This window comes from Vanessa cardui, chromosome 7 (genome assembly GCF_905220365.1).
Source record: "Vanessa cardui chromosome 7, ilVanCard2.1, whole genome shotgun sequence".
Classification (NCBI taxonomy): Eukaryota; Metazoa; Arthropoda; class Insecta; order Lepidoptera; family Nymphalidae; genus Vanessa; species Vanessa cardui.
Window position 1 is genome coordinate 1578868 of NC_061129.1, and position 27757 is coordinate 1606624.

General features: G+C 42.0%; 1 protein-coding gene across 1 annotated transcript in view; it reads right to left on the bottom strand.

Moving 5' to 3' along the window:
* The window catches only part of LOC124530832 (dedicator of cytokinesis protein 7), a 34003-nt gene that overhangs the window by 3562 nt on the left and 2684 nt on the right, over positions 1–27757 (bottom strand). The window contains exons 3-36 of the mRNA XM_047105155.1: positions 27281–27441; positions 26188–26398; positions 23612–23805; positions 22437–22577; positions 21753–22032; positions 21108–21264; positions 20857–21032; positions 20538–20718; positions 19796–19953; positions 19049–19167; positions 18141–18294; positions 16795–16983; positions 15989–16092; positions 14917–15085; positions 14313–14445; positions 13044–13143; positions 11831–11980; positions 10932–11109; positions 10225–10439; positions 9565–9746; positions 7536–7613; positions 7207–7382; positions 7001–7127; positions 6759–6928; positions 6412–6693; positions 5990–6148; positions 5723–5899; positions 5471–5644; positions 4861–4991; positions 3578–3749; positions 1912–2092; positions 1352–1479; positions 635–700; positions 309–425 (exon numbers count right to left, since the gene is read on the bottom strand). Coding sequence (XP_046961111.1) covers positions 309–425; positions 635–700; positions 1352–1479; positions 1912–2092; positions 3578–3749; positions 4861–4991; positions 5471–5644; positions 5723–5899; positions 5990–6148; positions 6412–6693; positions 6759–6928; positions 7001–7127; positions 7207–7382; positions 7536–7613; positions 9565–9746; positions 10225–10439; positions 10932–11109; positions 11831–11980; positions 13044–13143; positions 14313–14445; positions 14917–15085; positions 15989–16092; positions 16795–16983; positions 18141–18294; positions 19049–19167; positions 19796–19953; positions 20538–20718; positions 20857–21032; positions 21108–21264; positions 21753–22032; positions 22437–22577; positions 23612–23805; positions 26188–26398; positions 27281–27441 — 5490 coding nt within the window. The remainder of the gene's footprint in view (positions 1–308; positions 426–634; positions 701–1351; positions 1480–1911; positions 2093–3577; positions 3750–4860; positions 4992–5470; positions 5645–5722; positions 5900–5989; positions 6149–6411; positions 6694–6758; positions 6929–7000; positions 7128–7206; positions 7383–7535; positions 7614–9564; positions 9747–10224; positions 10440–10931; positions 11110–11830; positions 11981–13043; positions 13144–14312; positions 14446–14916; positions 15086–15988; positions 16093–16794; positions 16984–18140; positions 18295–19048; positions 19168–19795; positions 19954–20537; positions 20719–20856; positions 21033–21107; positions 21265–21752; positions 22033–22436; positions 22578–23611; positions 23806–26187; positions 26399–27280; positions 27442–27757) is intronic.

Genomic DNA, 27757 nt, shown 5'->3' on the forward strand with positions numbered 1-27757 from the left:
TATACAGCAAAGTGACGTCACCGACCCCATTGCAGCGCCATATTGTCCAAGTACCGTTTTCGCGCGTTATTTAAATATGGAATTTTTAATATGATATTTTTCGGCAAATATGTACTAGAAATAAAAAAATCAACATTTACTGGGTTCCTTAACCCCTACTAAATATTATAAAATGGATTTTTAAAACCAGTCAAATAGCCTATTTCTTCTTTAATACTCTCCTAAATAACTCTAATATGAATCTTTCAAAAGTTATAAATTGTATTTTAAAGCGAATAGCATTTTTCGTTTAGGTTTTAATTTCATACCTGCGCTAGTTCCAGGGGTCCCTGGTTGACAGTGGTGCCGATGCAGCCTTGCAGCACCATCTGCAACATCTTTGGGTCCGGGGGCTCTTGACTAGTCGCTGCAGCCAGCTCGTTTATCTGAAAATTGTTTTATATTCTATTACATATTTTATTTGATTAATATGATTTTACTAAATAAATTATTGTTACATGGACATGTTAAGTTTAAATTATATTATTTTAATTGCAAAACATTTATTATAATCTAATTTGATTAATTAATAACACAGTAATTTCATTGACATTTAAAGAAATATAAAGTCATTAAAATGAATTATGAAATTTACCTTTTTCTGTATATCTTCAATAGCTACCTCGATGGGCGTCAGAATTATTTGTGTCCTTTGTACAACCTGAAATTATAAACATAGATCATTGAGTTGAATATTCTAGCGAAAGACCGTGACTGTTTTATACCTTATATAAAAATACGTGTTGTATTTGTGAAGAGAAAGCTTGTAGTGAGGGTTTAAGTTAATACGACGCGGATGGCGATTTTCACTTATTAAATGTTTATCCTGATATTATAAATAGCCTGAAGAATTTTACTTAGTGCTTTGAGCCAACCTGTGTTGCAGAACTATCGATATTTTGAGTATCGATAGTTGACCTCGAAAACTATTCAGGATATCGATAGTACTATCGATAGTATTGCCACGCGACAACACTATCGATAGCCTATCCATACCATAGCTAAAACCTTAACTATCGATAGTCTATCGATAGTGGACTATCGATATGCAACACTAGTGCAAACCTATCTATCTAGGAACCACCTACTCAGACGCCAAACAGTAACTAAGTGTATGGACGTTTGGAGGTGCCGGTTTAAAGGGAGAGCCAGTGTAGGCGCGCGGTGGCGTAATGTGGTGGCGTGATGTGGTGGCGTGGTGTGGTGGCGTGGTGTGGTGGCGCGGTGTGGTGGCGTGGTGTGGTGGCGTGGTGTGGTGGCGCGGTGTGGTGGCGTGGTGTGGTGGCGTGGTGTGGTGGTGCGGTGTGCGGACCTGTATGCGCGTCTTGACGTAGGGGAAGTGGTGCGCGGTGGTGAGCAGCGTCTTGCGCTTGCACTGCTCGCCCAGCTCGCCGTGCGCGCGCCCGCCCGCCGTGAACGGCGTCGCGTACATGAAGCGCTCTGTGCAAAAGCCACACTCATAACATATCTACCCGATACTATTCACTGCAATTACATAATTAATTAATTATTCTCAATAGTTATCATTCACCTTAAATAACGTGGCGGCCGTCAGGACTAAATTATGATTATGAGTCACCAATATATGTATATATTCATAAGTTGTACTGTGATTGTGTATTACTATCTGTATATACTGTATGTATCTGGAGACTCATCAGAACACTATCTCTATCTCCTCTACTCCATTCCTACAACACTAGTCAAGTGTGACGTTCCGTTATACGTGAAGATTATTTTCTAATCAGTACCTACTGATTTGTCATTGAATTCATTTTTTATATAATATATTCATTTTCTTTATTTTACATTATGTGAAACGTATTGTATTCGAATTTTAAATTAAGAATTAGAAAATATCAAATTACTAACTGATGTTATAGTTCCGTTCGTAGTGTGTGATGCGCGTGCGCAACTCGTGCGGCTCGAAGTACGGCTCCACGTATGTGATTTGGATGTAAGCCTTGTCCGGGTCGAGCGCGCTCACGTCCACCACGTTGGAATCCTTTATGATCACAACGTTTTCGGGACCGAATCTTTGACCGTAAAAGTTCTGTAATGTGATACCAAATATTAACTGAAACACGCTAAAAATGCAAATCAATTGTTCGTTAACGTCCCACTACTGGACAAATATCGTCTGGACATTTCAACCCAATGATTAGGAGTATATTTATTGACGTATTCTTCCTCGATATAAAAGTTTACTAACGAAGTTTTCCTATAAACACAATTATTTTGTGAAGTCAGTTATTTCAAAATCAAAATCAAAATCAAAATAAACTTTATTCAAGTACGCCTCTACAAGCACTTTTGAATCGTCATTTTACAATTAAGTGAGCATAGTTGTGTTATTTTAGTAATACGTTGAATAGAAAGTTAATTTGTAGCTGTCCTATATATTGCGCGATCTCAGCGTATACAAAAACTTGACTAATTCTTAGTATGTTAAAGCTCTTTTTTTTTTAAAGTGTATAGTCTAGCGCTTGACTGTATCACACCTGATGGAAAGTGAGATACAGTCTAAGATGGAGCGCGCTTGCCTAGAAGGTGTCTATTCACTCGGAACTTGAAGGTACCCATATTATATTAAGGTCCCTATTAAGGTATAGTACGACACAACTTAGATGTCGCATCGGCAAAATTCGTAAAACCGATCACATCCGAATTGAGTACGCTATCCCAAATTATCAATATTTATTTTCTCACACGAATTTGCACAAACGTAATAACGTGTAATATCATATGACCTAATATATTCGTCAATTTGACGCGTCGATTAACATGCACTTGCTTTCTCTGACGCGTGAATCCATAGCGACGAATAGCGTCGAATGGCGCGATAGGGAGCTATTTCTATTGGTTGTGTAAATCGGCAGTAATCGGTTTTATTTTCATTACATTGCATTTTCCGATGCTACATCTCATTTGTGTCATACTATACCTATATTATTTTTACACCATCCTATAGTCTGTTCGCGTTAAGAATGCAGTGAGTTGTCATTGTTTACCGCTCCCTTTGACCAATCAAATCTTTTCAAATTACAAAGTCAAGTTCACATTGAACAAGTAAAGACATAAGTTCGAACGTGACGGTTGTGGATTTAATTAATTATTAACCGATATTTTTATAATGTAAATTAAATTTTTATTATTATTAACTGATATTTAAAAAAAATGAATACCTCACCAATTTGTAAAAATAAAAGTGCGAGAAATGCTGCGACCACGTTATGGAACTTGCTGCAGAAAATTATTTTATTATAAACACTAATGAAGACACTTGTAATAGTGATTAAAATATTAATGACTTAATTTCGATTTTTTACGTTAATGTGTATTTTTAAAATTCATTACACTTAGCCTTTAAAACAAATATAATTTGTTGCAATTTTAACACAAATATACAAACACCTTTACCCTTCTGTTAAAAAGATTTGATTGACCAGGGGGCGGAGTAAAATGACAACTCACTGCATTCTTAACGCGAACAGACTATAGTATATTATTCACCAAATTCAAGGCCACATGTCGGTACCTCGAGGCGGCTGAAGATCTCGGGCAGCTTGGTGAGCGCGTGCTCCTTGTACACGAACTCCTCGCCGTCCAGGTCGCCGAACCGCGCGCCGTAGAACGACACGCGGAAGTACGTGCCGAACACGCGCTTGCCGTGCAACTGATCGATGCGCGTGAACGCCTCGTTCAGCTTGCTGCGACGGTATGCCATGGTCATATATCTTACACAACAACAACAGCCTGTAAATTCCCACCGCTGGGCTAAAGGCCTCCTCTCCCTTTGAGGAGAAGGTTTGGAACATATTCCCCCACGCTGTTCCAATGCGGGTTGGTGGAATACACGTGTGGCAGAATTTCTATGAAATTTGTCACATGCAGGTTTTCGCAAGATGTTTTCCTTCACCGCTGAGTACGAGATGAATTATAATGACAAATTAAGCACATGAATCAGCGGTGCTTGCCTGGGTTTGAACCCGTAATCATCGGTTAAGATGCACGCGTTCTAACCACTGGACCATCTCGACTATGTATCTTACACGCCGACATCTAATCGCGATGGTCACCATGACCATGATGACGACGCTGATCCATTTCCTTATCCAATAGCCACTATCTTATAACATTCGGCTACCAAACTTATGAAAAACTATCCATTGGTTCTTCCTTATTTTACCAATCTCAATTGAGTTTTAAGCGGGAAAACATTTTGTAAATACTACCGTCATGGATCTGTTCACTCATGTAGATACCGCCTTCCACGCTTTAACTCGCAATAAGCTATTTGACAATGCGAAAAATAAACTGTGAATTATTGTAATCAGTGTATATTATGAGTTTAAAAATTGTTATTTACTAACGAAACTTGAAAATAATAATTAATTTATTCAAAAATCAATAAATAGAAATGCAAATTTTCAAACCCTTCTGATTGACCGGGCTTATGATGAAGTCACTTTTTAAGTCACCACAGATTAAAATACAGCAAAGTGACGTCACCGACCCCATTGCAGCACCATATTGTCCAAGTAGCGTTTTCGTGCGTTATTTAAATATGGAAATTTGAATATATTATTTTTCGGCAAATATGTACTAGAAATAAAAAAATCAACTTTTACTGGGTTTCTTAACATCTACTATCGATTTTGAAAACCAGTCAAATAGCCTATTACAAGGTTTATTGAGTGTGCGCGAGAATAAGGACAATAAAAAGTTTACACATACGCCGTATATTAATGCGGAGGATACTGCATTTATGAGCGAACAGATTTAACAACACTTTTTGGTAGGGAAACCAGTATGACTGACCCGTGAATGTTGGCGAGCTTCTTGTAGTCGCGGTTCTCCTCCGCGATGGGGATGAGCACCTTGTACACCTCGTTCACGGTCTCGTACATGCCGGCCGTCATCAGCTCGCTGGCGGCGTGCTCCAGCAACGCCTGGACAGGACCACACACTCGGTACATTTAAGTTTACATAATTGTCCTTTTACCAGAGAAAAAGCCATAACAATTTGTGATCGACAAAAAGTTTCTTTTGTTAATGATTGCTAAGAAAAACATCAGGAATGGCTCAGGTTTACATAATTATGTCCATTTACCAGAGAAAAAGCCATAACAATTTGTGATTGACAAAACATTCTTTAGTTAATGATTGCTAAGAAAAACATCAGGAATGGCTCAGGTTTACATAATTATGTCCATTTACCAGAGAAAAAGCCATAACAATTTGTGATCGACAAAAAGTTTCTTTTGTTAATGATTGCTAAGAAAAACATCAGGAATGGCTCAGGTTTACATAATTATGTCCATTTACCAGAGAAAAAGCCATAACAATTTGTGATTGACAAAACATTCTTTAGTTAATGATTGCTAAGAAAAACATCAGGAATGGCTCAGGGTCCAGGGTCGGCCAGCACCTGGAGCTCGTGCGGCGTGAGGTGGTGGTGCAGCGGGTCGGCGCAGCTCTCGTCCAGCGCGTTGTGCGTGACGCGCTGCAGCAGCGCCGCGCCCCGGCCGCGCGTGCGCAGCTGCTCGGCCGCCAGCGCCGCGCCGTGCACCAGGCACATGCCCGCCTCCAGGTGGTTGGAGCGCTGCAACGCACGCCCGTTAGTCCCCACCAGCGTCCCCACGCCCACGCCCACACCCCAACGCTCCTCCTCGCGCCCCACCTCCATGTGCTTCTGCGCCATGTTGCTGAGCCACGTGAGCCGCAGGTCCGGGCTGTGCTGGTACCCGCGAGCGATCCGGTGCATCAGGTCCAACAGCATCTCCGGGTCCTCCTGGAATTCCTTCATCTTCACCGTGTCGCTCAGGATCATGTGCAGGTTGAATACTAAGTCCTTGACCTGGGGATGAGAAATTTGATTACTTTATGAAATGGTATCATATTTTGTGATTCTGATAAGTAATTACTCTATAATGGTCTGTGCTCGTACCTGTTCGGGGAAATTAGTGTCCTGCAGGTCCTGGTCGTGCTCCGCGTACATGAGCACCGTCTTGAGCGCTCGCCGCAGGGACTCCTCGCTGAACGTGGTGGACGTGCCCACCAGCGACGACAGCGACATCGTCACTTGCATCTTCACTCTGCTGAAATTCTGGCCACGACCACGAACATTTATTAATTTGGTATTTAAATGCAAAATAATTACGTTTTTTTTATTTTTATTATGACAATGTTTAAAATATATTTAATACCATTTCACTGCTATTCGCGACGATATTATACGGTGACGATATTAGCACTGTGACGTCACATGCACTAAGCAAGATAGAACAGCGAGTCATTGGTATTAAGTTTAAAAAAAAATCTTTTTATATTATAAGCGTTCCATTGCCGCAAAGACGAGGCGCGACTCACGTTCCCGAGGTGATAGTGGTGGCGCATGAGCGCGTACAGCGCCGCCGCCGCGTGCGCGCGCGGGCCCGCGCTCAGCGACGCGCAGTGGCGCAGCAGCACGCGGCACGTGCCCGGCCCCGCCTCCTCCGAGCACCACGACCAGCCCAGCTTCAGGATCAGCGAGCGCACCGACGCGAACATGTGCTGCAGCACCGCCGCGCTCTGGTTGCGCTGCAGCGCGCGCAGCAGCACGCCCAGCGCGCCGCTGCACGCCGACTGCCCCCACTCCAGCCCGCTGCACGACTGCGCACCCGGGCACGGTTAGAGCGGGGGGGACGGGCGCGGGGGGCGGCGGGGGCGGGGCGTACCTGCACGATGAGCTCGAGCGCGTGCAGCAGCGTGAGCGCCACGTCGGCGGCCAGCGCGGCGGCCAGCGCGGGCGTGGCGCGCGCGGGGGACGCGGGGCGCGAGCGCGCGGCGCCGCGCGGCCACTGCTTGCGCCAGCGCTCGCGACACGCGCCGCGCCCGCTCGAGCCGCCTGCAAGCGCGCGCGTGAGAGGCGGGGGCGCTGTACGCGCTCATGCGCCACCACTACCCGGCCTCTACTCACCTTTGCGCCGCATGATGAAGTCGGAGCGCGCCGAGCCCTGCCCGAGGATCACGTCCTCGAGCTTCGCCTTGATGTCCGTGGTCTTGCGCACGTTCTGCTGCGCGCACTTCAGGATTTCCTTGCGGCCCTGCAAGGGACGAGGACAGAGCCGTGAGCGCCATTCTACCGAGGGTCCCATGCGACACCTGGCAGCGAGCGTTGGGCACCTTGTACTCCTGGCACTTGAAGGCGAGGTCGATGAGCGCGAGCAGCGCGTGCAGGCGCGCGGGCGACAGCTCGGCGACGGCGGCGCAGAGCGCGCCGCGCTCGGCCCAGCGCAGCACCCACACGAGGCACATGAGCAGGTTGCGGCTCGTCTCGCTGTTGAAGGGCGCCCGCCCGCCGCTCTGCGACACACACAAATTATTCTAAGCGTCTTTTGTCTAGTCGACTAAAATTTTCAATCTTCAACAGTAAAATTATTTAAAAAACCACATACAGAAATATTATACAGTGTATAATTAGATCGAATATTTTCGCTTGAATATGCAACGAACCTGTTTGACCTCCTCCGGTGAGGAAGGCGCGTACATGTTTCCAAATTGGCTCATTTCGCCGTCCAACTGTAGCGTCTCTGGAAAGAGCAATACTGTAAATATTAGCCAAAGATCGGCCTTTTTCTTTTCCACAACACAAAATTATTAGTAATAACTTCAGTTCAGATCATTGTGGACAACAAGCGTTATTTAATTTTCATGTTAAAAAATAAGTACTTCCGAAAAGATAATGTTTGTTCCTTTGACCACAAGTTGTATTGAGAAGTTTAGAAGTAATATTATGGCTAATCTCACTCACCTATCTTTTAGTGACAATCCCAATGTCTTGTATAACAATTTCTTCAAATTAATTAGAAACAATTTTAAATCCATATTCTTCTAAAACAGTTAATACAAGAAACTATTTAAAATTCAATGATTGGGCGACTATTGGAATTTACAAAAGTAGGCTGGTACTGGTAGTTATTTAGACCCCAACAACTATAGGCCATTTCATTTCAATTCTACCTACCATCAGCAAAATATTTGAAAAAATTATCTGGTATCGAGCTTATAACGTCACGGGATGCCTTAAGAATTTTCTGTGACTTATCCAAAGCCTTTGATTGTGTTCAACATGAGACTCTGGTCAGGAAACTTTATCACTATGGAATTAGAGAATCTGCGCTCGACCTTCTGACTTCTTATCTTAACAATAGAATTCAGAGGGTTGACGTTAAAGGAAAATGGTCTCCTGGGATCTCAGTGTGTATGGGGGTCCCACAGGGATCAATTCTTGGACCTTTACTGTTTCTCACATATATAAATGACTTGCCCTTTCTTGTTGGGAACAAACATGATATAGTATTGTTTTCTGATGATACCTCCTTAGTTTTTAAAATTAATAGAAAACAGGTACAGTATGACGACGTAAACAATGCTATAGCTGATGTAGTACATTGGTTTAGTGTAAATAATCTTAGGCTAAATAACAAGAAAACAAAAATCGTGAAATTTAGTACACCAAATGTACAAAATGTAAAAACCGATGTACTCATCAATGGGGAATCGATGGATCCAATTGATTCTGCGGAGTTTCTTGGCCTAATTGTTGATGCCAAGTTGCAATGGGGCCCTCATATTAGCGGATTGGCGAGTAGACTGAGTTCTGCGGCATTTGCGGTCAAAAAAATTAGCTTATTTACCGATGTCGATACGGCTCGCTTAGTATATTTCAGTTACTTTCACAGTATAATGTCATACGGTATTATGCTGTGGGGCAACGCAGCCGCTTACCATACTATATTTGTGCTGCATAAGAGGGCTATTGGCACAATCTATAACCTAGGAGCTAAAGAATAGGAGTTAAGGAATAAATTTAAAGAAATCAAGATATTAACTGTTGCTTCTCAATATATTGTATGTCATGTTAGGTATGTAGGAAAAAAATATTACTGATTTTATGAGAAAATGTGATACTCATAGCATTGGTACAAGGAACAAACACAAACTTGATACTCCTGTTACTCGACTGCATTGAGTCAGTAACTCTTTTGTGGGGCAATGTATACGGTATTGCAACAGGATCCCAGAAAGCGTTCAAAATGACTCTGTGGCCAAATTAAAAAAAAATAATTAATTAACGCTTGTGTGCAAATGGTTATTATATAATTAATGCGTTTAAAATTTGATAGCACACCTTGGCAATGAAACGATCGCCTCCTGGCTATTTCATTTCATTTAAATTGTTTATATAACACGTGAGACAAAAAAAAACCCGCTGAGTTTCTTTCGCCGGTTCTTCTCAGGTCTGGGTATTTTCTTTCTGAACCGGTGGTTTATAACTACTGTTTCAATTGACTATCAATAAGAAAGTGTAATAATTCTATGTCGAATAAAGCAATTTGAGTTTTGATTTTCAATACGATCAATATGCATGGTCGCTTAAGGTTTTGTTTCAATATGTGTGTGTGTGTGTGTGTGTGTGTGTGTGTGTGTGTGTGTGTGTGTGTGTGTATGGGGTGTGGGGGGGGGGTATGTGTGTGTTACCCTTCCCGCTGTCGAAGCCGCGGTAGAGCTGCGGCTGCGCGTCCATGACGACGCCGAGCAGCGGCAGGTACAGCGCCGCCACGCGCGCCTTCAGCTCGGGCGGCGCCAGGCGCGGGTCGGCGTCGTGCGCCGTCAGCAGCGCCAGCACGGCGTTCACGGCCGCGCACTGCAGCACCGGGCTCCTGCGGGCCGACGCGTCAGCGCTGATGCCGCTACTGGCCCGTCTCAATTACAATTTCATTACTCAAAATTGTAATTGGTGGTAGGGCTTTGTGCAAGCCCGTCTGGGTAGGTACCACCCACTCATCAGTTATTCTACCGCCAAACAACAGTACTCAATATTGTTGTATTCCGGTCTGAAGGGTGAGTGAGCCAGTGTAACTACAGGCACAAGGGACATAACAACTTAGTTCCCAAGGTTGGTGGCACATTGGCGACGTAAGGAATAGATAATAATTCTTACAGCGTCAATGTCTATGGGCGATGGTGACCACTTACCATCAGGTGGCCCATATGCTCGTCGGCCAACCTATACCATAAAAAAAGAGTAATTGAGACGGACCCCATGTACAGACCATAAATGACTGAGCTTAGCTTGAGTATGTTAGAGTATGTGTACGATTCGTGTTAATGCAAGTCAATATCGAGTGGTAGTCTCACTGGAGCTCGAGAGCCGCCGTGAGGTCGGCCAGCAGCAGGCCGGCCAGGTAGTGCCGGCAGCGGAAGTCGGTGGACAGCGCCACGATCCGGCGGCGGCCGTCGTCGGAGCCCCCGGAGCGCGCGGACGGCGCGGGGGACGCCGCCCCCGACGCGCCGGGCGGCAGGCACAGCGACACGTAGTGCTCGTGCGAGCACACGATGCGCAGGAACGACAGCTGGAATGGCAAAAATAGACACGCTTACAGCTGCTTCTAGTGGCCAGGGCGCCAATAGTACCGAAGGAATAATAATAACAACGCCTTTCGATTACTGTTTGGACTACCACGATACTGTAGCGCATCAGAAATGTTCACTGAAAGGAGAGTACACGGTTTCTGGGCACTGATGCGTGTAAGAATTGCGAGCACCTGGAAAAGATATACTCAAAGCAATAATTCATTAGTAAAGGCATGCTCGAGCATTAATGTAGGATATCTGTTAGAGCATTGGTCCGAAATACACACACATTATCAAGGGGTATGCTAATGGTTATTGTGCGGTCAAGCTTGTGCTCAGAATATTAATAATATTAAGTTAAGGTCTTTGTTTTTTAAGTTCCTATTTGTCGATTTGAAGTGTAGTAAAGTTAAAAATTAAAAGTGTTTGTAAAATTGGAATTTTGGTTCTGGAAATAAAGTGATAAAAATAAAATAATGTTCTGAGTGTACCTTGTAGTGTACGAGTGGCACGGCATCCGGGAGGGAGGCGATCTTGGCGCACATCTGCTTGTGGTACCCGCGGATGAGGTTGAACACGTAGCCGCGGTCCATGATGCTGAGCAAGTCGAACATGAAGAACGCCAGGCTGTTATTCAGGCTCTGCGTGAGGCGACTATTCTTTCCGTATCTGTTGAGTTTAGGAACAGTTATATTGTATTAGCTCTCCACACAATAAAACACTTTTGATACACTATTTTCAATACCAATCATATACAAGCACTATCGAATCGTCATTTAACAATTGATTTAATAATTATTCTACAGTCGTATTAGTTAAATACAAATAGAATTATATACATATGTATGTAGTATAATCCTGCCTAGAAGTCAACAAGTATTAATTCCACGCTATATTCGGTGACGGCTATTTGCCAACGAGTAAGTTGGAAAAAGTGGAAGATGCCAAAATCTCTCAGAGTCGCATTTAAAGGTCTGGAGGCCCTGGGGCACATAGCAGTGGAGGCCGTAGACCAACAGGAGCGTGGAGATCCTAATAATTATATCATGGATTAATGGATTATCTTAAGGTTTTATTAATTTTAATCAGTAAGTATTTCTTGACTGGTATCGGTAACTTTTAAAATATTAAGTAGTAAGATTATTATAATTTGACTATATCTCGGTATTTGTTAACTCACTGAAAACTTTTGTGGCCCCCACTTATGTGGAGGCCCCAGGGCAGTTGCCCCGGTTGCCCTTCCCTAAATTCGGCCCTGAAATCTCTTTTAATACAAACAGGGATTCATAACGCAATACATCAATTCAATCGATAATTTATTCATTAATGATGAACAAATTGTTCATAAATCAAGAGTAGTTAAAGTGTATCGCACGTAGGGACTACCCACTTGGAGATGATCTCCGCGGTGACGTTGTTGACGAGGGTAGCGAGGTCATCCGTGAACTGGTCCGGGAAGCGCGCCTTGCGGGGCGCCTCGTGCGCGCCGCTCCAGTGCAGGTACTCCACCATGGACTTCACCATCAGCTCGAACAGCGCCCTGCACACACACACACACACACACACACACACGTTAAACTGGGGAGACTCGTTATTGCATTTGGTAATTTTAGTATGTAGTTTAGTTATACGATAATCAATATATTTAATGATATAGTTGTGTGTAAGTGTATAGGCGAATGAGCCTTGTCCCATATCAATTCTTGGTGGTATGTGGTCATAACAGCACATACCCACTGTTACTGTAAGAACAGTGGGTAGTTTACTTGGTGGTAGGGCTTTGTGCAAGCCCGTCTGGGTAGGTACCAACCACTCATTAGTTATTCAACCGCCAAATAACAGTACTCAGTATTTTTGTGTTCCGGTTTGAAGGGTGAGTGAGCCAGTGTAACTAAAGGCACAAGGGACATAATATCTTAGTTCCCAAGGTTAGTGGCACATTGACGATGTAAGGAATAGGTAATATTTCTTACAGCGTCATTGTCTATGGGTGATGGTGACCATTTACCATCAGGTGGCCCATATGCTCGTCCGCCAACCTATAACATAAAAAAAAAGAAATATCAACCATTCTTCATGGCCAGTTCGCTACTAATCTTGGGAACTAAGATATGATGTCTTCTGGCGTATTTACACTGAGTCACTTCCCCTTACAATTGTAACACAATAATACTAAGTTTTGCTGTTTGGCAGTATATCTGCAGTATACCACAGCTGGTACCACTCCAGAAGGACTTGCACAAAGTCTTACTACTAAGCTCAACAACAACAACAGCCTGTAAATTCCCACTGCTGGGCTAAAGGCCTTCTCTCCCTTTGAGGAGAAGGTTTGGAACATATTCCACCACGCTGTTCCAAAGCGGGTTGGTGGAATGCACATGTGGCAGAATTTCTATGAAATTTGTCACATGCAGGTTTCCACACGATGTTTTCCTTCACCGCTGAGCACGAGATGAATTATAAAGACAATTTAAGCATATGAAACAGCGGTGCCTGCCTGGGTTTGAACCCGCAATCATCGGTTAAGATGCACGCGTTCTAACCACTGGGCCATCTCGACTCACTAAGCTCAAATATCAATAAATTGTTATATTTTTACTAACCAGGAATTTTGCATGGCCAAGTCTCTGGTGGCGCCGCTCGCCACCACCCACTGCAGCGCCAGTTCCTCGTGGAGAATCTTGCAAGACCCATCAGTTAAAACTAGCAGAACAAAATAATCTTCATTATTTCAGAAATGTTAAACCATACATTGAAGGTATATAGCACATACTATTTTCAAATTTTAAAGAACGTCATGTAAGGTAAATGTAATGTGGTAGCATTACATAAATTTTTATCCCATCAAAAACATTAAACGTAAAAAAAATGCCAAGTCTCTCGATGCAGTCTTTCCATCGTAAAAAGTTTTGAGATCTCATAGAAGTCAAGTCCTATTCAAATTATATCGTAGTTATAAATCAACATTTAGTAATTGTATCAATAGTTTAAAACAGCCGCGAATCGCTTCGAGAAAAGATGGCCGTGCCCGTTTAGCTCGAGACTTGGCTGGGGCACTGCCGTGCCCCCAGAAATGGTAATACACTATTTATTTTAAAAAAAAAACTAAATATAAATAAATAAAATTATTTGTGTGAAATTAAATGTAAGCAAAAACATTGTACTCTCAATGGCAATGTTGCAATTAAAAAAATATGGAATGGATCCAATTTATTATAAATATAAATAAATATTTTCTTCGAAACGTTTGAAACAGAATTACTAGTCCCCTAAGCCTGAGTAATTGTATATGTGTAATGAAATGATATTTCATTATTCCAAATTTGCTGCTATCCGCGCGTTTTTAATCTGTAACTAAAAGTCAGTTTGCCGCGCATTTGATGGTTGAATGACAGAATGACGGATAATGTTTAGATTATTTTGAACTTTCGATTTTGTAAGAAAATAAAGAGATATAATAGAGGAGGCGATATTAGTGAACTTTAAATGTCGTTTCTTTGTATTTTCAGAGAAACAATTTGTGGTTCATTTTGAGCATCCTCAATAACCTATCTTTTATTTTTTTTTAATTTTTTTAAAATAAATATGAGACAACATCACATACATTACTCCGATCCCATCCCATCCCAATGTAAGTAGCTGAAGCACTTGTGTTATGGAAATCAGAAGTAACGACGGTACCACAAACACCCAGACCCAAGACAACATAGAAAACTAATGGTAATCTACATCGACTCGGCCAGGAATCGAACCCGGGACCTCAGAGTGGCGTACCCATGAAAACCGGTGTACACACCACTCGACCATGGAGGTTGTCAAATCTTATATGGTAGTGTGTATATATGGTAGTGTCGGCGGCGGCGGGGGCTCACCGGAGGGCGGCAGCGGCAGGCCCACGTCGCGGTCGGCCAGCGCGGGGCGCGGCACGCGGCACTGGTACTGGATGTAGCTGCTCAGCAGGCTGCTGCGCCCGTGCGCGTCGCACGACCCGCCCTCGTTCATGTTCTGCGCACGCGCACCACCACCATGGGATAAAAACATCTCTTAGACGTTTATACACTGTCTTTAATAAAACAGCATTATTAGGTACGTTGAAAGGATTCAAGCAGCATGTGTTAAGGATCGGAGATTGAATGCATAAATTAGTGTCAATTATAAAAAAAGAACTTTTACTTGGTGATAGGGCTTTGTGCTAGCCCGTCTGGATAGGTACCACCCACTCGTCTGTTATTCTACCGCCAAATAGCAGTACTCAGTATTGTTATGTTCCGGTTTGAAGGGTGAGTGAGCCTGTGTAACTACAGGCACAAGGGACATAACATCTTAGTTCCCAAGGTTGGTGGCGCATTGACGATGTAAGGAATAGTCGATATTTCTTACAGCGTCATTGTCTATGGGTGATGGTGACCATTTACCATCAGGTAGGCCATATGGTCGTCCGCCAACGTATTCCAAAAAAATAATTAGGGTACTGACGGTGATGTCGGTGAAGAGGTGCGCGAGGCACGTGAACACGTCCTGCGCGATGTTGAGCGGCGCGCCGGCCAGCGCGGGCGCGGCCGCCAGCAGCTGCAGCAGCTTGTCGCACACCACCGGCAGGTAGCGCGCCAGGCACTCCACGCTCGCCGTCGGCAGCTCCGCTATGCTGAGTTAGGGGAGAGGTGTATTAATAGAACCACGCTTTAACACACTTCGAGGTCCGGATTGAAGGTTTTTCTGACTTGGAACACACGGAGACTGGGGGGGGGGGGAGTTATAGCATCACGCTTACTCACACTGCCAGATCCGGATTAAAGGTTTTTCTGACTTGGAACACACGGAAAACGCGTAAACTCTTTTCGGTGGTATTGGACTTCCAAAAATTGAATTAATATTAAGTGCTTTTATATTTAAGCACTGTACATGTATGTATGTACACTGTAATATGTATTAAGCTGTTTACTAGTCAATCTTGAGATTGGTCAAAACTTAGGAGTAAAATAATGTATGATTATTGATTATTATACTAAATCCCACTGAACAATACGAATAACACAAGATGGGTTATTAGTTTTGACGACCTCCGTGGTCGAGTAGTGTGTACCCCAGTACTCATGTGTACGCCACTCCGAGGTCCCGGGTTCGATTCCCAGCCGAGTCAATGTAGATTACCATTAGTTTTCTATGTTGTCTTGGGTCTGGGTATTTGTGGTACCGTCGTTACTTCTGATTTCCATAACACAAGTGCGTTAGCTACTTACATTGGCATCAGAGTAATGTATGTGATGTTGTCCAATGTTTATTTTGGGATCAGAGTGATCTATGTGATGTTGTCTCATATTTATTTATTTATCAGCTATTCTACCGGCAAATAACAGTATATAGAGTCAGTTTGTGGCACATCGGCTACGTCGATGTTGAAAAAGTTAATTTGTTTTCTATGTTTTTTTGGGTCTAGGTGTGGTACCGTCGTTAATTCTGATATTCCATAACACAAGTGCGTTAGCTACTTACATTGGGATCAGAGTAATGTATGTGATGTTATTCAATGTTTATTTATAAGACTGACCTGGCCCGCAGCTCGGCTTCCATGTTGGCGAGTCCGATCCTCGGCGGGATGTTGCCCTCCTGTACCGCCTCGCACGCCATTGCGAACCGCTCTATGTAACCATCCTGTGATATAATTACACATCAATGACCTTGAAAAATTATCATAAACAAATTAGTTTTATTCTAAAAATAGCTAATCTGATTGTTATGAAGCTATTATATTGTGATAGTTTACAGTTTCAATACAAATTTGTATGTTTATATGTGTAGTTTACTTTGTTAATATATTTAAAACGAAGCTAGCGTTGCCAGTATTGCCAATGCAAGCGCTGCTAAAAACTATAATAGATGCACGAAATTTGGGACACGCATCTTTCACAGACAAGTCACATACACCATGTTTATTTTTAAAACAAATAGAAATAAATAAACACAGTAAGTGTTTTTCGACTCTAGAGTTGAGATGGCCCAGGGATTAGAACTCGTGCATCTTAACCGATGATTCCCGGTACAAACCCAGGCCAGCACCACTGATTCATGTGCTTAATTTGTCTTTATAATTCATCTCGTACTCGGCGGTGAAGAAAAACATCGTGAGGAAACCGGCATGTGTCAAATTTCATAGAAATTCTGCCACATGTGCATTCCACAAACCCGCATTGGAACAGCGTGGTGGAATATGTTCCAAACCTTCCCCTCTAAGGGAGAGGAGGCCTTTAGCCCAGCAGTGGGAATTTACAGGCTGTTATTGTAAGTGTTTTTATGAAATTCCACTGGCAATTAAAGTTATAAGAGTCGGTAACACCTTCAATAAATCTAACTCACTTGTGGGTGTACAGTCGTATACGCATCGAGAGATACATTGAAGATAGGCTTGTGATTGTCGATCCATCTCGTCCCGGGGAGCAGCACGTCGGGGAAGATGTACGAGTAGTTGGGAGGGGGCTCCTCCTGCATCACTGGCAGGCTGAACTCGCCGCAAGTCAGCTTACCGTTGCGGCAAAGCGGCAGCCACTGAAAACATGACATTTTTATGTTATCGGTACTGTAATTAAAATAAATAATAAATAAATATGAGACAACATCACATACATTACTCTGATCCCAATGTAAGTAGCTGAAGCACTTGTGTTATGAAAATCAGAAGTAACGACGGTACCACAAACACCCAGACCCAAGACAACATAGAAAACTAATGGTAATCTACATCGACTCGGCCGGGAATCGAACCCGGGACCTCAGAGTGGCGTACCCATGAAAACCGGTGTACACACCACTCGACCATGGAGGTCGTCATTCATCATCGTCAATTGTACTAGTGCCACTAGTGGCTGTAATTTTTTTAGACTTAATTTAAGTTATTAGACTATTCTTTCGCCGGTTCTTCTCAGGTCAGGGTGGTCCTTTTTCCGAACCGGTGGTAGTGTTTATTTGACTATCAATAAGTAAGTGTGATGCTTCTATATTGAATAAAGGAATTTGAGTTTGAGTTTGAGTCTTATACTACCTGTTGACTTCCAGGCAGGATATATTAATTTAATAATTGTATTAACTAACATGACTGTATTTTTTTAAATGTTGAAAAAGATTAACTACTGAGTTTCTTGCCGGTTCTTCTCGGTAGAATCTACTTTCCGAACCGGTGGTAGCTTCACTTGATTGTAAAATGACGATTCAAAAGTGCTTGTAAAAGCCCACTTGAATAAAGTATACTTTGATTTTTTTTTAATTTAATATTTTTGCGAAGGTCACTCTGGAATTCTATGGTAATTTCTAGACGAAAATTCCAATAGATAACAAGTACTGTGAGGAGCTGAGATGGCCCAGTGGTTAGAACGCGTGCATCTTAACCGATGATTGCGGGTTCAAACCCAGGCAAGCACCACTATATATATGTGCTTAATTGTGTTTATAATTCATCTCGTGCTCGGCGGTGAAGGAAAACATCGTGAGGAAACCTGCATGTGTCTAATTTCATCGAAATTCTGCCACATGTGCATTCCACCAACCCGCATTGGAACAGCGTGGTGGAATATGTTCCAAACCCTCTCCTTAATGGAAGAGGAGGCCTTATCTCAGCAGTGGGAAATTTACAGGCTGTTACTTTACATTTTTTTACTTTTACTGTGAGGAGGTAGGAATGTTAGACTACAGGGTAGAGTGAGACAGACCGAGTATCCTAGCGTGGTCTCGACGCTCTTCTCATGTTCGGGCGCGACCGGCTTGCGCTGGCACGACACGTGCAGGAACGTGAATAGTAGGTGGTGCTGGTCGCCCAGGTCAGCCGGCAGCTTCAGCTTCACCTCATCGTACAGCGACGGGCTCCTGGGGACAGACGAAAGAAGATGAAACATTTATTTTATTTACTGAAATGTTATATTGACCGTTATTAAATAGGACAAAAGGAGGACTTGAAAGCGTTCTCTGCCACTCAATCTTTAGGTTAGATTCAAATAGAAAACTATGAAAACTTGACGAACTCCATGGTCGAGTGGTGTGTACACCGGTTTTCGTGGGTACGCCACTCTGAGGTCCCGGGTTCGATTCCCGGCCGAGTCGATATAGATTACCATTAGTTTTCTATGTTGTCTTGGGTCTGAGTGTTTGTGGTACCGTCGTTACTTCTGATTTCCATAACACAAGAGCTTCAGCTACTTACATTGGGATCAGAGTAATGTAAGTGATGTTGTCTCATATTTATTATTATTATTATTATGAAATAATATACTTCTACATAAAACAATAAAAAAGAACACATAAATACATATTATCTATGCTAAAAACATATAACAGTCAGGACAACAGGAACTATGGGCTTTCTGACAATGTGTGCTCACGTAGTAATTTAATCATTTTGAAAATAGAACAATACAACTAACAGATTATCAAATAATCTTTTTCAGGAAAACATATTAATTGTATTCTATATGTATCCGCAAACGTCTATCCATCAAATTACAATAGAACAATGTGGCGGGTAGGACATTATTTATTAAAAGAGTAAGTGTTTCATTCAATAGTGCAATAGTAATGGACAGTAAATATATATCTTAAGATTTGTGTCACAGAAATAACTTACTTATTGTGGTAAAGTACGGTCGTGTATGCCTCTGTGCTGAACTCCGGACACGAACTGCGACCGAATATTGCTGGGAGGGCGGAGGCCTGATCTTCACCGGCCATGAGTTGGATTCTCACCTAGTTATAAAAATATTGTATATATTTATTACAATGATTCTATACATGTATCTTACAATGATCAACCTTGTTGTGTTCCGTATAAGGATTATTTTACGTCGGCAGCAGGTACTGATAATATAATAAGCACAATATCAATATATACATATGACGACCTCCATGGTCGAGTGGTGTCTACACCGGTTTTCATGGGTACGCCACTCTGAGTTCCCGGGTTCGATTCCCGGTCGAGTCGATGTAGATTACCTTTAGTTTTCTACATTGTCTTGGGTCTGGGTGTTTGTGGTACCGTCGTTACTTCTGATTTTCATAACATAAGTGCTTAAGCATTAACATTGGAATTAGAGTAATGTATGTGATGTTGTCTCATATATATATATATATGCCTGTTGCGAACTGATATTTATGAAATTTGATATGAAGCACCCTTGAACCCCATGGAAAGACGGGCTAGCCACCTCTAAATCGCGAGCAAAGCCGCAAACCACGACTAGTTGTAAATAGGTCAGCTTAATGTTTGTACGAAGACGTGATAGGTGTCGAGTCCAGAGGTGTAGTCAAATCATCAGTTTTCAAGTACACAAAGGGCAGCCCCCCAGACGGGAGGCCTAGGGAGCTTAGGGCTCACGGTGATGTTCCTGGCGGAGGCGGCGCGCGACGCGTAGGCGGCCAGGTTGACGTCGCGCGCGCACACGAACAGCAGGTTGCGGTACTGCACGTGCGGCAGCGCCGGCGCGCTCGCCGGGAACGACAGCACCTCCTTGCACGGACGGGCGTTCTCCTCCACTGGGGGGGGGGGGTCAACGTGTAATAGTCTATTCCATTTTTAAAAAAACAACTAAAGTTACACGTGTTTTGTCACGTTCTGTTACATTAACATTTATTATTAGAATTTGATGTACAACGCGATTCATATAAGGATACGGGTGACCTTGAGACATGTTGTGACATCTGAGTAGTTTTGAAGTATTTCTCAAATGAATAATGTCTTTAATATATTCGATAACCTTTAAATTAGTGGTTCTTAGAATATTCTAGTAATATATGTCATATTTTTTTTTTTTTTTTTATCGTATAGGTTGGCGGACGAGCATATGGGCCACCTGATGGTAAGTGGTCACCATCGCCCATAGACAATGACGCTGTAAGAAATATAACTATTCCTTACATCGTCAATGTGCCACCAACCTTGGGAACTAAGATGCTATGTCCCTTGTGCCCGCGGTTACACTGGCTCACTCACCCTTCAGACCGGAACACAACAATACTGAGTACTGTTATTTAGCGGTAGAATAATTGATGAGTGGGTGGTACCTACCTAGACGGGCTTGCACATAGCCCTACCACCAAGTAATATTTATTCAAAGTACCGTTGTAAGGCGCTAGCTTAGCTAATTCCGGCGTGAGTCCATTCTTGATCTCGTCAGGGCACGGCGACACCTCGATTTTCAGGATACCGGGGATGCACTTCAGCTTCTTCGGAGCCGAGCTGGGCCGCTTGATCTCGGCGAGGAACTTGTACAGGTCCTCGTCGCGGAGCTTGTCCGTTTCCTAACGAATTCATTTGACAACATATCATGAAACTGAGAAAGTAGACGAAATATCGAATGCAAGATTTAATTCACTTCAGTATGAGGATGAATGAATGAGGAATGAATTTAGCGCGCGTTGAGCACGCGTGGCGAGTACCTGTTTGAAGAAGCTGGTGACGGTGATGACGATGGTCTTGAAGGCGTCGAGCGCGGGCGCCAGGTCGTCGGCGGCGGGCGCGCGGCGCTCCACGGAGCCCTTGCGCGACAGCGAGCCGCCCACCTCGCCCGCGCGCCGCCGCAGCTGCTCCAGGCTGCTGGACGACGCCTTGCGGTCTGCGGGCCGGCTCGCATGGCGTCAGTGGCCCGGGCTGCCGGCGGACCCCCCCCCCGCCCCCCCACGGCACTCACCCAGGCTGTTGGTGTGCGAGTCGCGCTCCTCGCGCTCGGCGCCCGCGGTGCCGCTGAGCACGCTCAGCAGCGACACGGCGCTCCAGGCCAGCGGCATGCGGTACTTGCCGAGCCGCGTGCACGCAGCCTGCGCGCTGGCGCGGACCTTCTCCCGGTTCTGGACATATTTATAATTTGAAAATTTAGCGCACGATTTAATTCAGTACATTTCTTACTAGAACTAATTATAGTACGACACAAATTAGACGTAGCATCGGAAAATGCAATGGAATGAAAATAAAACCCGATTACTGCCGATTTACGCAACCAATAGAAATAGCTCCCTATCGCGCCATTCGACGCTATTCGTCGCTATAGATTCACGCGTCAGAGAAAAAAAGTACATGTAAATCGACGCGTCAAATTGACGAATATATTAGGTCATATGACATCACAAGTTATTACGTTTGTGTAAAGATCATATTTGCATGAGAAATAAATATTGAAAATTTTGGGATGGCGTACTCCATTCGGATGTGATCGGTTTTACGAATTTTGCCGATGCGACATCTAAGTTGTCTCATACTATACTTGATATAAATGAAAAGTTCTACATTTAAATTAATCTTATATAAAGCTAATATAAGAATGCAAAGTGTCGTTGACCTTGTCGTCCTTGACGTAGGGCTCGACGCACTCGTTGACGTCGCCCTGCAGCACCTTCTCGACGCGCACGACGAGGAACACGTCGGGCGAGGGGCTCAGGATGTCGAAGACGGCGCTCCGGCTGAGCGTGGAGAGGTCGGCGTGCGGCACGTGCGCGGCCAGCATCTGCCGCGTGCACTCCGAGTTCAGGTTGAAGTAGAAGTTCTCCGATAGCTTCTTCTTCTCTTTGGCGTCGTACAGCGCCATCGACGCGAACAGCGGCTCGATGTCCAGTTCCAATCTAGTGATGCACGGAAATGCGCGGGAAATTACTTTAACGAAAATATAATCAAATTACTATTATCTATTAAATGTGAAGAGATAGACTGTTAAATTCCCACAGCTGGGTAAAGGAGGGTTGAAAATTGTTGCTAACTCTATGAACAATTACACTTCTGGACAATTTTATATACATATTTTGCCTGCATTAAGTTATTTTACTTACTGTTAATTACATAATAATTATTACTCTATTTACTATTTATATCTCATCTTTAAAAATTCAATATAAATTAAGTAAAAGTAATCTTGATCCGTGAGCTTGGGTATCACTTTAATAAATTTTAATCACTTATAAAATAAACTAATTTTCTCTAATATTTATTAATTTCAATAAGCAACTGTTACATAATATGTGGTACTCACTTAAGTTGATGGCACACGACCATTATCCTGTGACCCATCAGCTCGCACGGCATCTCAGCAGCGAGACGTCGCTCCACCGCTTCCTCTTCGTCGAGGTAGGGGGCGTACAACCCGAGGAGATCTGTTTGACGATTCTCTAATCTGAAACAAAACATGTATAACTAACTGTCACCCACGGCTTCGCCCGCGTTTTAGGGGACGGTTATCACGTGTTAGGCAAAAAAGTAGCCTATGTCCTTTCTCTGAGTTCAAGTAGGCTTCACACCAAATTTCATCAAATATAGTATATTTGTTTGGTCGTCAAAGAGCGACAGACAGATAGAGTCTTACTTTTACATTTATAATATTATTATAGAAGTACAGATTGCACAAACATTACCAGACAAAGTACTGTTACTCATGGTTTTTTGTACAACTTGCAATACAGCATCAAACTGCTGTCGCTGACTTTTTAAGTCAGCGAGTTCATGATACTGAAGACAGTAAATTTCATCATTTTCGATTGATATATATGGTACAGATAGACGGAATAATGGGCTAGCTCATGGAAAATTGACACTAATGTCTATGAATATTGGTGCCGTCAAAATCCTTACCACTAATGAGTTACTAATCTTGAGAAATTAGATGATATTCGAGATGCTGGCTCATTCACACTTCATACTCACACAACAATATTAAGTACTACTGCTTGGCTGTGGAAATTATAAGTGGATGGTACCTACCCAGACAAACTTGCACAGAGCCCTACTACTAAGTGAATTTACTTATAATAATATGTATAATACGAGACAACTTAGGTGTGGCATCAGCAAAATTCGACAAACCGATCACATCCGAAATAAGTATGCTATCTCAAATAATCAATATTTATTTCTTACGAGAATATGATCTTTACACAAAAATAACTTGTAATATCATATGACCTTTTTTTGTCTTTTCATCATATGTCCTAATATATTCGTTAACTTGACACATCGACATGGTTGAACTGACGTCTGACGCAAGAATCTATAGCGACGAATAGCGTCGAATGGCGCGATAGGGAGCTATTTCTACTGGTTGAATAAATCGGCAGTAATCGATTTCATTGCATTTTCCGATGCCACATCTAAGTAGTGTCGTACTATACTATATTAGTTTTATACCTAATACAATTTAATTAATCATCAAACCTCTTAGCTTCATTGATAGCATCAACTTGGTCCAGTGGTTTCTTTTCAAAGACATCAGGCAGTAACGGATCTGAGGAGGAGCTGCGCAAGTCCAGGCTCGCCCAGGAGCCCCGCGGCGTCAGCGTCTCGTTGCACGACGAAGACGAAGATATCGACGCCACTGACTGGCGCCCACTCGATGGTTGCGATTCAAACTGTAAACAATCGTGAAGACTTCGTTAATTGCTCACTAGTATTTCGAACGCTGAAATTTACTAGACATTTTTAATTTTGCCGTTTCGTAAACTCAAATCGTAATCTCAAGGCATATTATTCGATACAAGATTTTATAGATGATAAAAAAGCGTGAAGTTAATACCTGTTGACTTCCAGGCAGTTATACACTTATATTACATACATATATATGTAATTGCATTAAACTAACATGACTGTGCTTTTCAAATGTTGAAAAAGAGTAACTACTGAGTAGCTTGTCGGTTTTTCACGGTAGAATCTTCTTTCCAAATCGGTGGTAGCTTCATTTAATTGTTAAATGTCGATTCGAAAGTGCTTGTAAAAGCCTACTTGTATAAAGTTTATTTTGATTTGCCATATCGGTTGTCTAAGTAGAATATACAGTGGACCCTCGGTAATCAGACAAACGTAGTGCAGGGCAGAGTCGGACTATCGAAATTGTCGGATTACAGAGTAAGATTCCTCAAAAGTCCAGAATTTTTTACAAGAGAGTACCTTGTAATCCGACAAATCACATATCCAATGATTACATTCTGTATGTTATACTCTGGAGTATAAATAAGTGATAGCTATCACATATAGTCAAAATCAAAGTAAGCAATCAGAATCAAAACAAAAAACGCGTCAGGCACCATAGCGGTGGGGCACAGGTAACCTGTTCAATCATACATTATCTAATAATAGCCATGTCGGATTAACGGGAGTCCACTGTATTTTGAGCTGGAATTGTCAACCTGCTTTTGATGTAGTTTTGTTTTACCAGACGGTGCTCAGAAGTAGGTAGAGAGAGAAAGATAGATAGAATATACTTTATTGTACACCACAAACAATAAACTTTACATGGAACAAAAAAAATAATAAATTAAAATGTACAAAAAGGCGGTCATATCGCTAAGTAGCGATTTCTGCCAGACAACCTTTGATTTGGGGAAATTGTGCAGCGAAAAGGTAGGTGGTGCCTAATATATACAATAATACATATATAAATAAACATACATACATATATACATAAATATATATACTAATAAAATAAATGATCAATTACACATATAAATATAAATTAATATAATAATATATAAGTCGTCTCAAATTTAATTATGTAAACACAAAATTTTAAATAAGTCACAGTATGTAAAAAAAAAGAAGAAACAAAATAAAATTAACAAATAAAACATAAAAACTATACAAGACCATATAGTGACTAAGTTTCCATAGCCAGATAGTGCTCTTTTACCAACCTCTTAAAAGACAATAGCGTTTGCGCTTGCTTAATGTTAATGGGTAAAGCATTCCACAGTTGGATAGCCTGTACGGTAAAGGACATTTTGAAAAATTTTGTGTTATGCACAGGTATCCTCAATGTCAGATTTTCAGCCGATCTTAACCCTTTATTATGTAGTCCTAGGAACTCAAATTTTTCCTTTAAATAAGTCGGGGCATTAACAATAAACAAGACGCAATAAAGAAGCGAGAGAACATGCAGATTCCGGCGAAAGCGAATAGATAACCACTTGAGTTTAGATCGAAAGTTCGAAACATGGTCATACTTGCGCAAGCCAAATATGAAACGTATAGCAATATTTTGGAGTCGCTCAAGTTTGTTTAGTTGGTCCTTGGTTAAATTAAGATAGCTTGCGTCAGCGTAATCGAGAATAGATAGGAGTAAAGATTGTGCTTAAATAATTTTAAATTTGGAAGGAAATAACGCAGACGCTGTAGAGATTTGATGGAGCCAATAGTTTTCCGACTTAGTTCTTTAATATGGCAGTTCCACGATAGAGTATTATCTAAATGTATACCTAGATTTTTAACATTTGTACTATAAGGTATTACGGGATTATTAAATTTTATGTTAGGTAAATTAGAGCAAACCACTCTCGAAACCAAACTTTGGCTGCCAATAATAATGGCCTGAGACTTAGAGGCCTTGACCTTGAGACCATGAGACTTACCCCAATGGCAGATCTCTTCCAAGTCATTATTAATGGCAGAAATAGCAAGAGGTAGGTTCTCTAGGGTGGAATGGCGATAAATCTGTATATCGTCTGCATACATGTGAAAGAGAGAAGTGATTTTAGATGTTATAGAATTAATAAATAGTGAAAAGAGTAAAGGAGACAAGACGCCGCCTTGAGGTACGCCGGATTTTACAACACTCCAAGACGAGACAGTCTCATCAATACGGACACGTTGCCGGCGCCCTCGTAGGTAACTGCGAAACCAATCAATAACTGACGGAGATATGTTAACAGAACGTAGCCGATCTAACAGTATATCATAGTCGACAGTGTTAAAAGCATTGCAAAGTCCAGTAAAGTCATAACTGTTAGGTGCTTAGGTACCTGGTGCGAGGCCAGCTCCTCCATGGAGGTGGACTGCTCGGCGTCTATCTCGTAGGTGTGCGCGGGCGCGGCGAGCAGCTTGTCGAGGCGCTCGCCGAGGCGCTCGTGGCCGCTAGCGGAGCCCGAGTGCGCGCGGTACTTGTACTCCACCACCGTGTAGTCCGACGTGTAGCAGCTGATGCAATCGCGGACGAACATCGGCGCCTTGCTCCTGATTCAACATACGAGTACGTGCCACTTACGTCCTTTATATTATATGTGAGAAAATGATTTTTTTTTTCTCTTTATTGTTCAAAATACAAAAGAAAATACAGCTTAGATTAACAATATAGAATGCCACGAAAACCCCTAAAGGGTTGGGCAAGTTGCTATTTACAAGTAACAGTAGGTACATATAACTACTAGAAGTATTATATTACATAAACATTACATAAAGATAATTTTCATATGTACAAGGTTTTATATAAATGTCTATATCTGTATAAATATATATATATATATATATATATATATATATATATATATATATTATTGTTATTTTTTTTTATGCGTAGACATTCATTAGTAATATACAATTTTTTTATATAATAGAAAAGTTCAATGTAACCAACTGGATTTTGGAACTTTCCAGTATCTATACTCTACTGGTACGTGCTGATACATGCGTCAAGCTATCGGTCCTGAGCTTGAATTTTTTTTTAAGAGAGATACACCCTTTTTTGTTTTATTCACTGATAGTTGTCAACCGCAGTTGATTTCGTTTTAGGGATTGAACATGCGTTAGGCCCATGTCATTCATACGACTATAAGACAAACGGCTGTCGTTCGAAAATATATTTTTTAAAGTACAATAACAATTATGTATGCAATTTTAAGTAAACTCAATAAATGCCTTTCACTATTAAATGAGATGGAGATAGAAAAAATTTATGTCGATATTTCACAAAGGTTTGAAGTGGCAAAACATAATTACTTAAGTACTGTGAATCCAGTGACATAAAAAAAAACAATTACTTCGTTGCATAGTGTAATCAGTCACAGTCAGTATTTACGTTAAAGTTATAAGTTATATATGACTTAATTTTCAACTTACAGATCTTCATCTGGTAGTACATGGGTCAATGTCCGGATGCGGCGTGGAATGGTCAGCAGTTCGATGTCGTTGGCGGGGTAGGCGAGGGGGTCCCGCTCCCCCATCAGCCGGTCGCATACCTCCTCGTAGTCTGGTGGCTCGATCATGTCGGAGAGTGATATCTGTGGCAAGGTTTAAATCTACCTCAGTTGGTTTAAATTTGGAATGACTTAAAACAAATATATGTCATAATATTTTTTATTTTTTATACAAAACTTTTTTTTTAAATTAATTTAATTAAGAGCTAAGATACTACATTGTACATCTCAAAACTGGATGACAATGTATAAATTCGCTTCCTTGTCTGTTTATTCAGATCAAATAGTGCAATGGAAAGTTAAGTGAGGACTATGATTAATAAAAATGTGCAGTTAATATTTACTGTTACAAGGTATATTTCGATAAGGTTTAAGCTAAAAACTACTTAAATAGATTTTC